At 44.9% G+C, this 14,660-nt stretch overlaps 1 protein-coding gene across 1 annotated transcript; it reads right to left on the reverse strand.

Annotated features, from left to right (window-relative positions):
• Positions 1–6,578: 6,578 nt before the first annotated feature.
• Positions 6,579–7,484, reverse strand: LOC119309294 (protein ELF4-LIKE 3-like). The gene has a single exon (XM_037585315.1). The coding sequence runs from the start codon at positions 7,256–7,258 to the stop codon at positions 6,896–6,898; it is 363 nt and encodes a 120-aa protein (XP_037441212.1). The 5' UTR covers positions 7,259–7,484; the 3' UTR covers positions 6,579–6,895.
• Positions 7,485–14,660: the final 7,176 nt, after the last annotated feature.

Genomic DNA, 14,660 nt, shown 5'->3' on the forward strand with positions numbered 1-14,660 from the left:
CGTGAAAGGAAATAAAATTTTGCTGTTGTATGGTATAGAAAGGATCATGTAGAGTGGATCGGGATTGTGTGTGCGTGAGTCGGTCACATACCCTCTAGATATAGATTGATTGAAAGGAAACTAGGGTGGGTCCAGAGATTGATCGATCGATCCAGATAGGGATGGAGAGAAAGATGAATGCATGCTTAAAAAAGATATATGAAGTCTTGTTTACAATTAATGCATGCTAGAGTGTCCTAGGAGTGTGTGAGAGAGCGACCTTACGAGCGAGATACAACCCCGATACCTCAAGAGATCGATCATGTGTGACATGCAGAATGATAAAGAGAGGTGGTGTGTGTGTGTGCGCGCGCGAGAGAGAGAGAGAGAGAGAGATCCCTACATGAAACAGAGAGAGATCGAGTGGGCGTGTAATACAAAGAGAGAGTGTGTCAAAGAAAAAAACGTGAGTACACTCTATGTTGGGTGTGTGAGACACATTATGCATAAGAAACACATATGATATTTCGATCCAACATAAAATAGTTTCAAATGTTAGAATTCAACATAAAGGGATTCAAATATTTGAACTGGTGGTCATAGCATTTGCGAATCATATGTAAAGAGCATTCAATCTTTGTTTTGCCTTTCAATGTAGAATATATGTACAATCACATATTCAAATGGAAAATGGTTTCAAAATTGTATTCAAACACGTGAATGCTTGTTATCGCGCATGCGCTTGCTATGAGGTTTCTTCACGTCTAGCCAATCCAATATACTAGAGTACTCACAACATCTACATTAGAGTATGGACTGTTCCTAGTACATTAACACATGGCCTACCTCATACTTTCAACAAATTTCTTGCAATCTGTGCTACAATCTCTCCCTCCTCATCTCTCTCTTCTAAATTCAGCCGACGTAGGCGGGGGAGGGGGAGGGGAAGTTTGCCTACCGCCGGTTTGCTCTCAACTACGGTCCCACAAGCAAGCAAAAACACAAGATAATGCACGTTTCATTTGGTAAGTGACGTGCTGGACCAACTGTGCCCAGATGCGACGCGAACGCGACATGCATGATGTAAATGTATCATCTTTTCCTTTTGAACTTGCATACTTCTAGTACGGAGTATTGCATAACACTTGGTTTTGCAACTTCGAGCGATAATCGATACAAATCCACATACCACATCTCAAAAAAAATCCCACAGATCATATCCCAAAACTATCTTGTGTGCCCTATTTGCTTGGATCGCCATCATGTCTACTAAAAAAACTAAGTTGTGTGATTTCTCGAATACTACTACTAATAATTTTATTAGTACACCATTGGCTCCTCCCGCCACTAGTGCAGAGTCATATGATATAATGCTGCATTGTTAAATCTTGTTATGAAAGAACAATTTGTTGAAAATCCTAATAAAGATGCTGCATCTCATCATAGTACTTTTATTGAATTATGTGATATGCAAAAAAAAGATGTGGATAATGATATTGTGAAATTGAAATTATTTCCTTTCTCTATTAGAGATCGAGATAAAACATGGCTTTCATCTTTACCACGGAATAGCATTGACTCATGGGACACATGATTGGCATATGAAAGGTCGCATGAAAGCTGAAACGTTTTTGATGTAGTTGAGATTGAATATGAATGTTGCACCCTTTGACTATTGCCTATTCGTTTCGTCTCCCATCTCTTCATTTCACCTCTTGTCGCTACTCATTCGCCTTATCCTTCTGTGCCTATAAAAGGGACGTCGCTCCTCTCTGGACACATCAGAACAACATCTATCTCACGCCAAGCACTGAGTTACCGCTAGGTTCATCCCCATCTCGGCTTGCGGTGTGCACCACAGGTCGGGATAGTAGACCTCTGAAACCCCGCCACTTCGAGTCCTGTATGGAAGAAGGTTGATAAGAACTCTTCATCGCGAACGCCACAGACACCGACGATCACTTCCCAAATGATGACTTCTTCCCCGGCGTCGACAACCTCTTCGACGACATCAGCACCAACGCTAGTGCTTCCTCTACTGCTCAGTATGTATTCACATATCTTCTATTGAAGATCATGCTAGAATTTCTTGTTCAAGCGTTTGCACTAGACATGTTATGTTCAAGTTCACAACTATAGATGATATTTGCATACTCTTTGTTAGATTGCATGACTTTTCTTATCCTTTTCATTTTAGTCATTTTTAATCTACTGTTTCTGCTAATTAAATCATACGATAAATTGCTCATATTTCCAACATTGCCTGCGAGTGAACTTGTAAGTTTGCCACTCTAAAAGGAGGTTACCAGACAACATGTGTTGCATTTAGGGATAATTAGTTTTATGCCCCTAGTTGTGTCCCACTCGGCTGTTTTACCCCTAATTTTCAAAAGCCATCGGTTCTATCCAAGTCACTTTGCTCCTCTTGTGCTTTTGCCCTTTGACTATTTGACCGTCACTTTGAAAACTTCATAACACTCATACTAAATCAGAAAAATGCAAATAAGATACCAAAATGTTTAGAAAAACATCACCTATATGTCAATGTCATTTGCATTCATGACAAAAGTGTTGGAAAGTTCCCATCCGAGTTTTAGCTCTTATGATACCACAATGAACAGTAAAATCTGGAAAAAAAATTCAAAAAAAATGGTGGCAAAGAATGACAAATGTTTTAAGTGCTTGCCAAGGTTCATTAGGAATGACATTCGTGGAAGTCATGGCAAAGAAAAAAACCAGTACTCCAAAATATTTTTTTTATCAGGCAACCTCAACGATGTGCAGATAATGACTTTTTGCAAGCATTTTTCTCAACCAACCTTTTTTTTGAGAGTACGTAAATTGCGTACCTTAGCTTTATAGAAGAGAGAGAGAGTTAATTACAAGAGATAATACCAATGTGCACAGCCACACTCGGCTATCACCACACCCTCCACTCCACACACACTAGGCTACTACTCTATACCATTTTGTTCTCCTCTTCCTCGCGCCGCTGCCCAAAGCATGAATTCACTATGGATTATATCGGCTACTTCCCATTCGGTGGCAGTGGTGGTGTTGCGGAACACTCTATGGTTCCTCTACTTCCATATGTTCCAGCAGACAGACATGCAAAGAGCATCAAATCCTTTGTGGTTCCCCTTGTGTATGCACTTCCTTGAGTCCATCCACCAGTCTCCGAAGCTATGATCAGTGGTGGGCGTGAGCTCAAGATCAATGCCCAATCTCCTAAAGCAAAGGAACCATACCTGTCCTGCATAAACACATTGCATGAGAATGTGTTCCACCGTGTCTTCCTCCTGCTCACAAAGAAAGCAAGGAGAGCTTTGCTCTTGCAATCCGTGTCTGTGCCTTCGGTCTGATGTCCATATCCTATGTTGTAAAGCAAGCCACATGAAGATTTTGCACGTGAGAGGAGCCCAACTCGCCAAACCGTCGAAGCACATTGGAACCAGATGCCCCCTCGACACATCATCTTGTATGCAGATTTTGCTGAATATGTGTCGCTTGCCTCCCATTGCTAGATCGGAGTATCCTCTGTGTCTAGTATAAGCTCCATTTGTACCATTATCTCCCACATTACGATGAACTAAAGTAACTCCTCAGTGGTCATCTCTCCCATGATATCCTGAGTTCATGCATGGAGATGTAGAGCTTCGTTGACCTTCCTCCTGTTCACTACTTGTTTCCTGACCATGCTGACTAGCAATGGTGCAATCTCTCTGATGCTCAAAACATTGACCCAACGATCCCTCCGAAACAGCACTTGTGTTCCATTTCCAACATTCCACTTAACCAAGTTGTCAAAAGCCAATTCCACCTGCTTGTCCGCGTTGAAATTCAGTCCTTGCCTAGGTTGCTCGTTGTCGGTCCGCTTCAGCCACTTCCACCTTAATCTTAAAGCGAGTCCCTGTTTGTAAAGATCCATGACTCCTAGGCCTCAATTTTTCCCATTATTTGACTATCCATAATAGTGCGGAAAGAAAGCCCCAGCTCTTTGGATCGGCACACCCTCTGCCAAGCCACCGCGCATTTGCCTCCCTGTATCTCCTCTGTCCTAGCCCAGAAGAACGTGCGGCAACCCTTGTCAACCTTCTCCAGGGCCCACTTTGGTGCATCTGCCATGATCAAGTGATGTGTGGGCTGTGCGCGCACGACCTGATTAACAAGGATTAAGCGACCTGGCCTGGTAACAAGGCCTCGCTGCCATCCTGGCATTAGTTTTAGCACGTTGTCCACAATGGGTTGCCAATCCTATCTCGTAAGCTGCTTAATACCCAGTTTCAGCCCCAGGTACTAGATGGGGAACTGCTCCAGCTTCCACGACAACGCCTGTCGTACCAGCTCCTCATCGGCCTCATCCGATCTGATTAAAACTGCTGATGACTTAGTGAAGTTGACCCTGAGACCCGAGGCCTCCCCGAAGATACTGAGAGCTTCCTGGAAAAACCAGAGGTCCGATCTCCATGGCCTTATGAACATAACAACATCATCTACGTACAGCGAGAGTCTCTGCATCGGCGTGCATCCCGGCATCTTGCTAACAACATTCATCTCTTGGGCTTTGATCACCAAGGTTGTGAGGACGTCCATCGCTATCACAAAGAGAAGGGGGGATATTGAGTCTCCCTACCTTAGCCCGCAAGCATGCATGAAATTCCTGCCCGCACAACCATTGACAACCACACGCGAGCTTGCTGTCATTAGTAGGGTGGATATCCATGATCTCCAGGTGCTAGAGAAGCCCTTTGCCCGCAGCACTTCAAAAAGGAACGGCCAAGACAGAGAGTCGAAAGCGCGCGAGATATCCAACTTGAGCATCACTCCCTTCGTTCTCCTTTTGTGAAGTTTCCTCGCCAATTGCATCACAAGCAGGAAGTTGTCATGAATGTTCCTTCCCTTAATGAATGTCGATTGATTCACCTGAACCAACTCACCCATGCACGGCCGTAGTTGAAATGCCAGCAATTTGGAAGCCATCTTTGGAATGTTGTGTACCAGGCATATCGCCTGAAATCATTAATCTGGCAGGCCTCCGGCTTTTTAGGAATCAGCATGATCAGTGTCTGGTTAAGCCTTCCAAATCAACGCCCATTGTTGAGGAATATCTTGTGCATGGCCGCAATGACGTCCACCTTGACGATAGCCCAAGCTTTCTGGAAGAAGATCCCAATGAAACCGTCCAGCCCCGGTGCACGATCCGAGGGCATTTCCTTCACCACTTTCCAACTAGGACAAATATGCAAAGCAGAAAAAAAAAGATGAAGACAACCAAAGACCCCTAGCCCTTCTCGCGCATCACGTTTTCATCCGTCAGATCTCGGCCGGAAACAACAGAAAGCCATCTCGTGATCCACCGCGATGCCAAACACGCAACGCAGGCCGTGATAGCGTGCGGCAAAACGCTTGCGCACTGCACGTCTCGTACGCCGCCCCACACGGCAGTACGTGGCAGTCGATCGAGGTCGCGGCGCGGGCTCCCGGCCGATATCCGAACAAAAAGCCGTGCGCGGTCAGACGCCGCGATCACGCGGCCTCTCACGCCACACCGGCCCGGGGGCGGGGGGCTGGCTGGACCACCCGCCCGGGGCACCCGGCACTGCGTAAATGCAGACGTTTCTTAGATGGCGTTAATTGCAGGCTTTTCTTTAGATGGCGTTAAGTGAGTAGGAGAAACCCCGGGGCAGCTTTTTCTTTTTGGTTTTTTATGGGCCAGCGACAACCGGGCGCGTCCTCGGCTCGCCTTGAAACGGGCGTGCCTAACGAAAACTTTTGGTTGTGCTCTGCTGTCATCCATCCATCCCCTCGGCTTGAGTGATGACAATTGAGTCACGCTCTCTGCTCCCATCCTTGTGATGCCTTTGCGTGGAAAGATTGTTCATGTGTGCGTTACCACAAGAACGGCATGTTTTTGCTCCAAAAGGGAGACGTTTTCAGGTCTACAAGAAACCCGCTTCTTAGAGGAGTTTTTTCTTTCAGTAAACTTTTCATCTATTCATCATCAATTATGACAGTACAACGAATATCAGAAATAATAAAAATTACATCCAGATCCATAGATCACCTAGTGACGACTATAAGCATCGTCATCGCTTCAGAGGAGTACTTCTTGTTTCTATGGGAACTGAACTATCTGAGTGTGCGGAATTTCCATGTTTCTAGTGGAATCGAAAGGTTTGGAGGGATTTTCCATGTTTCTATGGATATTGAACTGTTTGGCACCCGCAAGATTTGCGAAAGTGTATGCGAGTTGAATTCTTTGTGATGTGGGTTATTTCCATGTGTTCCATGGATATTGAGCTGCTCGAAGCACGGGAAATTTTCTTTGAAGAAATCGAACTAGAACACGGAGAATTTCCATGTTTGAGAATGGACGGTCGGAACAAATAAGTTCTGCAGGGATTGAAGTGCTTGCTTCCTGGGGGGAAAATCCATCCTATGGAGTTAATATTAGTCAGTTGTGAAGATCCAAATAAAAGCACACGATGAAAAAGAAGATGTGTGAAGGAAATCCATCATGGATCAGATTCTTGTACTTGATCCCTGATGATGAGCAGTAGCAGTAGCAGGATCGCTTCTCTCTCCTCTCACCAACCGACTTCACAGGACAAAGCAATCATTCCATCCGATCTGGCCTGAAAGAAAGACACCAGCGCCAGTAGGCCATACAACACACAACACAAACACAGATACATACTGATACAGCCACACACTGCTGCCTGCATCTTTGTTTCATCTCTGACAACAAGCTGACCATGTCCATATCTCTCAGCTCAACGCTAAAACAAAGAAGAAAACGAAGAAAAAGAAAAAAGGAAGTCTCAAATCTGCCTGCCGCTGAGCCCTGGCCATGGATGGCCACAGCAGAAATCTAAATCTGAACAGAGGAGAAGATGGCGCTGACGGTCTGTCTCTTCTACTGGGCAGGGCGCGGCCTCTTGTAGGCCCCCTTGGAGGCGTCGGAGGCAGCGGGGGCGGAGCCGTTGGTGAGGGAGCTGGAGAAGGAGCAGGAGAGGGCGTTGTAGAGGTCGACGACGCGGGCTATGTTGCTGTTGAGCTCGCGGATGAGGGCGACGTTGCGGCTGAGGCCACCGGCCTCGAGCGACTCCTGGTTCTGGGTGATCTCTTGGATCAGAATCCGGTTCTTCTCCAGGATCGCCTGCACCTCGGCGAAGCTCCGCTGCAGCGCCTGCACCGCCCTCCCGTTCGCCGCGCCGTTGCCCATCCCCCCGGCTCCTCCTCCGTTCGGAAGCACCTCCCGGCCGCTGCTGTTCTCCATCCTCCCTGCCCCGCTCGCCCTGATCTAATTCTGCGTGCGGGAGGAAGATGAATATCGAGGAGGGGAGGGGGGTCGTCACGCAGAGAACGAGAGAGCGAGACAAGGCGGACGGAGGAAGGGATTTGGGGGGAATATATCGGGGTCGGGGCAGGGAGAGAGATGTGTGCTACGACCTGATGAGATCCTTCGACGTGGGATGAAGAGCGCTGTAATTTAGGGGGGAAAGTGCCGATATTGCTTTCCTTCGCTTTCCCCCGTGGAGACCTGGCTTATCTTGGCAATTGTTTCTCGATTTTTTTTGTGGGGCCTCTCCTCCTAACACTAGTTTGGATCTCCATGGCTTGTTTGCCATAGAGTGTGCTCCACAAAGGATAAATGAGGTTGATAATGTGAGGGGGTACCTGCCATGTGTTGCATTGTTCCTCGAGGCAGTGGTGGAGCTATAGCAAGAAATAGGAAAGCAATGAACAATTTTCCATGGCAAGTGCTTATCGTCAGGATCCTTCGTAATTTGCCCAGGCTATCTGGCCGACGTGGCTCCCACATGGAGAAGAAAGAAAGGGGATGACTCAGCGGCAGGCTATCAAGCCAGCGTTACATAATAAGAATAAAGTCAATGTATAAATATACCATTGATTGTCGGTGTCGTTTCCACATATGTTCGCAAGACAACAAAAGAAGGATGGAAGATCGGAGCTAGCAATGGGATGAAAGGGGTGATGAGAGATCAGATCTGACCATGGAACGGAGGAAGAATGAGAGACCGGATCAGATAGCATGAACAATGGTAGAAAGATGCTTGAACATGACCACAAATGTGATGGGGAGAAGGGCGGGCACCTAGATCCAGCCATCGAGAGGATGAATGCATCCTCTGTTCTCGATGGGACCAAATCTAAATGCGGGGATGATATGGAGCCCAGATCTGGCCATTAGTGACTGATTGCGATACTAGATCTTGATACATGGAGGATAAGGAACACGTTGACGATGTTTCACCAACGCAACAAGGCAGGATCGATACTTTGGAGGATGGTCGGCAAAATAGAAGGGAGATGTGATAGCTTGTTAGCCATAATCCTCATCGATAATCTTTTTCTTGTACTTAAACTATGCATTGCCTGTGGTCAAGAAAGGATAAATGAGGTTGATAATGCGAGGGAGGGTTCCCCAAAAAAAAAAGATAACGTGAAGGAGGGTACTTTTCATGTGTTGCATTGTTCCTCGAGGCAGTGGTGAAGCTATAGCAAGAAATAGGAAAGAAGTGAACAATTTTTCACGGCAAGTGCTTATCACCGGGATCCTTCGTAATTTGCCCAGACTATCTGGTCGTCGTGGCTCCCACATGGAGAAGAAAGAAAGGCGATGGCTCAGCGTCAGGCTATCAAGCCAATGTTACATAATAAGAATAAAGTCAATGTATAAATATACCATTGAATGTCGGTGTCGTTTCCACATATGTTCGCAAGACAACAAAGGAAGGATGGAAGATTGGAGTTGGCAATGGGATGAAAGGGATGATGAAAGATCAGATCTAACCATGGAACGAAGGAAGAATGAGAGACCGGATCACATAGTGTGAATAATGGTAGAAAGATGCTTGAACATGACCACAAAAGTGATGGGGAGAAGGGCGGCCACCTAGATCTAGCCATCGAGAGGATGAATGCATCCTCTGTTCTTGATGGGACCAAATCTAAATGTGGGGATGACATGGAGACCAGATCTGGCCATTAGTGGCTGATTGCGAACCTAGTTCTAGATACATGGAGGATAAGGAACACGTTGACGGTGTTTCACCAACGCAACAAGGAAGGGTCGATACTTTGGAGGATGGTCGGCAAAATAGAAGGGAGATGTGATAGGTTAGCCATAATCCTCCTCGATAATATTTTTCTTGCACTGAAACTATGCATTGCCTGTGGTCAAGAAAGGATAAATGAGGTTGATAATGTGAGGGAGGGTTCCCCGCAACAAAAAGATAATGTGAAGGAGGGTACTTTTCATGTGTTGAATTGTTCCTGGAGGCACTAGTGGAGCTATATCAAGAAATAAGAAAGTAATGGACAATTTTCATGGCAAATGCTTATCGCGGGGATCCTTCGTAATTTGCCCAAGCTATCTATCTGTCCTGGCCCCCACATGGAGAAGAAAGAATGGAATGGCCAAAACTTTGAAGCAAACATTACTAGAATAAGAACAAAGAAAATATATAAACATACCATTGATTGTCGGCGTTGTTTCCACATCTGTCCGCCAAGACAACGAAGGAAGGATTGAAGACCGGACTTGCTCATGGAATGACGAGAGATCAGATTTGACCATGGAACCAATGAAGAATGAGAGACTGAATTAGATAGCGTGAACAATGGTAGAAAGATGCTTGAACCTAACCACAGTGGTGATGGGGAGAAGAACGAGCACCTAGATCTAGGCATCAAGAGGATGAAGGCATCCCCTGTTGTCGATGAGACCAGATCTGAACATGGGGATGACCTGAAGACCAAATCTAGAAATCGAGAGGATGAAGGTATCCTCTATTGCCGATGAGACTAGATCTAAATGTGGGGACAACGTGGAGACCAGATCTGGCCATTACCGATTACCTGCGGTACCAGATCTAGATACATGGAGGACAGGGAAGGCGCCGGCGCTGTTTCAACAATGCAACAAAGGAGGGTCGATACTTTGGAGGATGGTGGGGAAGATAGAAGTGGGTGTGATGTTTTCGAGAGGGGGGTGGCACATTGGAGGTATGAGTCATGCTGGAGGAGAACTCTTTGGGGATGAAAGATATTTGTGTGAGTGGCTGCCATAGTTATTTGTAGAGGCATGTCCACACTCCAACACGTGGTTTATATGTGTCAGATGTTTTTTGGTCACCACGCGCCTACAAATTAATCCATCAGTGCCCAATGTCATGTGTTGTCTTGGGTAATTAGGAAAGGGACGACCCCAAGCAACATTATAAAATAAAAATAATAAAGACCATTACTTTTGAACGTCGTTGCACTGTTAGCACATCGAAAGAAGGACGAGAAATAGTATCCACCCACGGACACTGAATGTGAAGGACTGGGTCTAACCACAACAACAAGGACTAATATGGTCTCGTGGATGACGAAGGAAGGATGAACGTCTAGATCTAGATATGAAGAGGACGAGGCACGCGACACAACAAAAAAAAGACACATCCATGATGATACCCATTTGTGATAGTATGTCATGTTTTCTGTCACCCATGTCATCTGTGACAGTTTTATGGTAGAATCAAGTTAGTCGTACATGTGATGTCGTAGATGTGTTACATGACAATGATCACTTTTGTCCATGGAAGTGTGCACTTCCATGATAGAAAATAGCGTGTCATGGAAGTGTTTTATTAAGGGTATCCAACACGTGGCAACCCTTGTAACAGGTCGTCGTTAAGCTATCAAGTGTAGGTTCCAGATCCGACACCTATTAACAACATCGACCATTGATGATCCTCCACTTGTCGTCTTCTCATTCGCCAATGGGATCATGTGTCTGCTCCTCATTGGAACAAGTATCACCCATCCAATGGATGATGCGCGCCTATGCCATATAGACATGCGACACAGCACAACAATGCACGTTTTGTTAAAAATGTTGGCTCAGTCAAAGGCCTACTTGAGGCCCACTTGACGTAGTCAAAAGTTGGCAGGCTAGCCCATGATAGGCCTTCTAATGACCTGCTTGCATATAGCCCATTTATGGCTCGGGTCCACATGACCCATTAGAACCTATGGGGATTCAGCCCGTTACAGGAACGTGAGTCATTCATCACTAATTATTATGCCCCATTGATAATTACATGTCATTAAAGGCCCATGGTGTAATTGGGCCCATTTACGGTCCATTACCTCTTTTGTCCTGTTAATGTCGCATTGTGTCCTTTGTCCATACGCGGCCCGATGTGCCTTTTGGCCTGTTTATAGCCCATGGTGTCCTTCGGCCCATTTATGGCCCGAGGTGTCTTTCCGCCTGTTAATGGCATGTGGTGTCACTTGAACCATTTAGGGCTCAATGTGTCTTTCGGACTATTAACGACATGTTGTGTCCTTGGCCCATTTGTGAACCAATGTCTCTTTCGAGCCATTGATGGCCAGGGGTATCATTTGGGACATTTATGACATGGGATGTATTTCGGCTTGTTAATATCTCGGCGTGTCTTTGGACCATTTACTACCTCACGTGTCTTTTGGCCTGTTAAAGCCTTGTGGTATGTTTGAAACCATTTACGGACAGGGGTCACTTTCAGCCCCTTAATGACACTTGATATTTATAACCCATTTATGGCCGGCAGTGCTTTCAGCCCATTAAGGCTCGTGATGCATTTTGGCTCATTTCTAGCCCTCATGCCTTTCAGTCCGTATGCAACCATAGTTTAATTTCGGCCCATTTGCAACCCATGAGGTTTGTACCGTTAACCCCTTTCAGCCTATTGACAACCCATGGCGCTTTTGGCCCGTTAACAGGTTATGGTGCTTTTGTCCTGCACTACAAACTTTGCTCTGTTTTGTGACGCTTCACTTGTATCACATATAACCCATTTTCGTCACAGAAAATACGCTGGTGACGTTTTTCGGTCGTCACCCCACCATCACCGAAGCGCCGCCATAGAAATTAAATTTTTTACAATACCACTTTTTTGTCATGCGAGATTGCATTTTAGGTGACGACCTGAAATGTCATCAATGGCCATTTTCGGTGATGGCCCAGAAAGTCACGTATGATAGCCCAATCTATTGCCTAAGATCTTTTTGGCGATGATGATCCTGTCACCGGTAATCAGTCCACGGGTTTGACCAGTCAAAGATTCTAACAGGTGGGGCCAGAAGTTGTTGATGTGGCTTCTCCCATGTAGGTCTGCCATGGATTTTATCGCCGACGGTCCTGTTAGTAATAACTCATCATCAGTTTGACCTATCAACACTGCAGACATATGGGCCTAGAAAATGCTGACGTGGGTGCTTACAATTGGGACCAGGCATCATTTTTTCGGTGACGATGTGTCATATGACCGGTCCACGGTTCTGACATGTGGGCCCATTGTTGTGCTGATGTGGATGTTGGCAGACGGGTCCATACGTGGGTGACATGGCTTCTTACATGTGGGACCATACGCTTGTGACGCAGTTCATAATCATCATAGTATTCAGGCACGGTCAGTTTGTATTATATTGCAATTCGCGGTCACATTTGATACAATGTTGATTTTTTAATAAATTTAATATGAATTCATGCAAAATTTGAAATTTAACCCAAATTCAGCACTCAATGCTTTTAGTAAACCGTAAACTTCACAATTTCCAAACAGACTATCTAAGACATTACAATAGCCAACCATGGGACACAACCGCAAAATGAAATTAGACACATATGACTTAGTTTGATTGCTCACATCTCATAGGATGCTGGCGACATAGTCTAGACGATGAACTTTAGCAATCCATCAATATTATCAAGCCTCTTTTCGAGATCCAAGGTTTTCACTTCTTCCGCTTTCTTGACGAGGTCAAGTTCTTCTTGTTTGCCCTATAGTGGCAATGTTCATTGATTCAAGACGGTTATGCAGATATAATATTCCCAATTTCAGACTTTCAATTTCAGCCTGTTGCTCTAACAGGGCCCTCTTGACACCCTCTAGAACTTTTTCTGTGCTCTGCAAGGGTTATCTTCACAAATTCTTGGCCATGATGCGTATCTGGCACGAGATGCTTCACAGCTTCATGTTCTATCTCACGCTCTTCTAGGGCCTTAGCCACAACTTGAAATTGTAGCTGCTTCCATGCCAAAGCCTTCTTCATATCATCTACTTCGTCATGCTTGTTTACCATGGCGTGGTTCATGACTTCTGGTTGTTCCTGCTGCACTGCAAGGGCATTGATGACCGCATCAGGTTATTGTTTCTAGGGCCAAACACTTGTAGTATTGTCATCATTTGAGAATCCTAAGTTTTCCTACATACAAAATTTATAGAGGTTACAATATATACAATAATTCCAAGTTGTACATGCATCTACCAGAGTGTACAGTGGTTGGGTCAAGAATGGCAGTCTTACGAATTAAGGAAGTGCTTACAGAAAGAGTTCAACTACTCACTAGTTGACCCTGCTTTCTCTTCGATGTGCTTGAGCTTGGGGGTGCATCTGAAGTTAGAGACATGAGTTTTTCAAACTCTTCATGTACCATTTGTATACCCTTAGTCACTACTTCAAGTTGATGATGATAGTTTGCCTACCATAATGTAGTTGAAGACATTAGACTGCAGGCAATTTACATCATGTATGCACTATTACAGCAAGTAAACATATTCTAACCATAGATGCAGAGCTTGCAATAACAATGTCCTTTACATCTGTAATGGTGGCCAGATCTACATCTTTTTGTTCACTTTTAGGGTCACTGTCATGGCCTATCAACTCTTCTTGGTGGTTCAGAGAGTGAACAAGACCTCTGATATCTAAGAACATTGGGAAATCTATGAGAAGACCGAGAAAGCAAGGTACAAAGTTAGAAAACTCTTCGTTTTGATACAAGTTATTCTTTTCATTTCTTCACTAATGTTCTCCCACCTCGTTGGTAACATCTCAGCATCTGCTGCGCAAAGATTATCATTTGTTGAAAATAGGTACAATACGAGACAAAGATAATTTTAAATATTCATGTCACAATGATTTAACTATCACGTACTTACATTAGAATGAAGGAAATGAAATAGTAATAAGAACCCTAGCCAGATTGACCCGCATGCTTAGCCCGAATAAGAACACCAAATTATAAATGTTGTAAAAATAACAACAACTTTCACATAAAAAGTAACTTGATGCGCGGGCCGATTAGGATTGAGATAATAATGTGGTAGACATACCATGTGAGCAGACGGGCCTGAGCGGAATGCCGTCGGTCGGGTGCGCCTCCATGGTAACCAAATGATTTGAGGTGGCGATGCGAGAACGACTAGCTGGGAGTTGATCGGATCTATAGGTGAAGAGGGAGAGATAGGAGGAGACGCCTTCTTTCTTTGATTGGGAGGAGGCTGGTGTTGAAATAAGAGGCACGATTTGGTGAGGTTTGGGGTTAGTTTTGCGAGGCGTTCCAAAACGATGAAACATGCACGTGAATGGTCTAAGATCCAAGAAATGAACTAGTAATCGGTATATTGTCAACATGGATTAGATGATAACAAAAGCATCTTGTGAGATCGTACCGACTGAATTAGAGGAAGATGTACTCAAAGAACTATAGCTATAATGACATGCAGTGTTAACCAGAATGAGAGCCATAACTTTTTTATTATTCATAAAAACAAGACCACAAATAGAACTCGTCGATTAGGATGAGATCTTAGGGTAGTTTTACCAGTAGAGCAGATGGG

Source organism: Triticum dicoccoides, chromosome 5B (genome assembly GCF_002162155.2).
Source record: "Triticum dicoccoides isolate Atlit2015 ecotype Zavitan chromosome 5B, WEW_v2.0, whole genome shotgun sequence".
Taxonomy (NCBI): Eukaryota; Viridiplantae; Streptophyta; class Magnoliopsida; order Poales; family Poaceae; genus Triticum; species Triticum dicoccoides.

Excerpts from the sequence above, each read along its gene's own strand:
- LOC119309294 (XM_037585315.1), bottom strand. The coding sequence starts at position 7,258 with ATGGAGAACAGCAGCGGCCGGGAGGTGCTTCCGAACGGAGGAGGAGCC.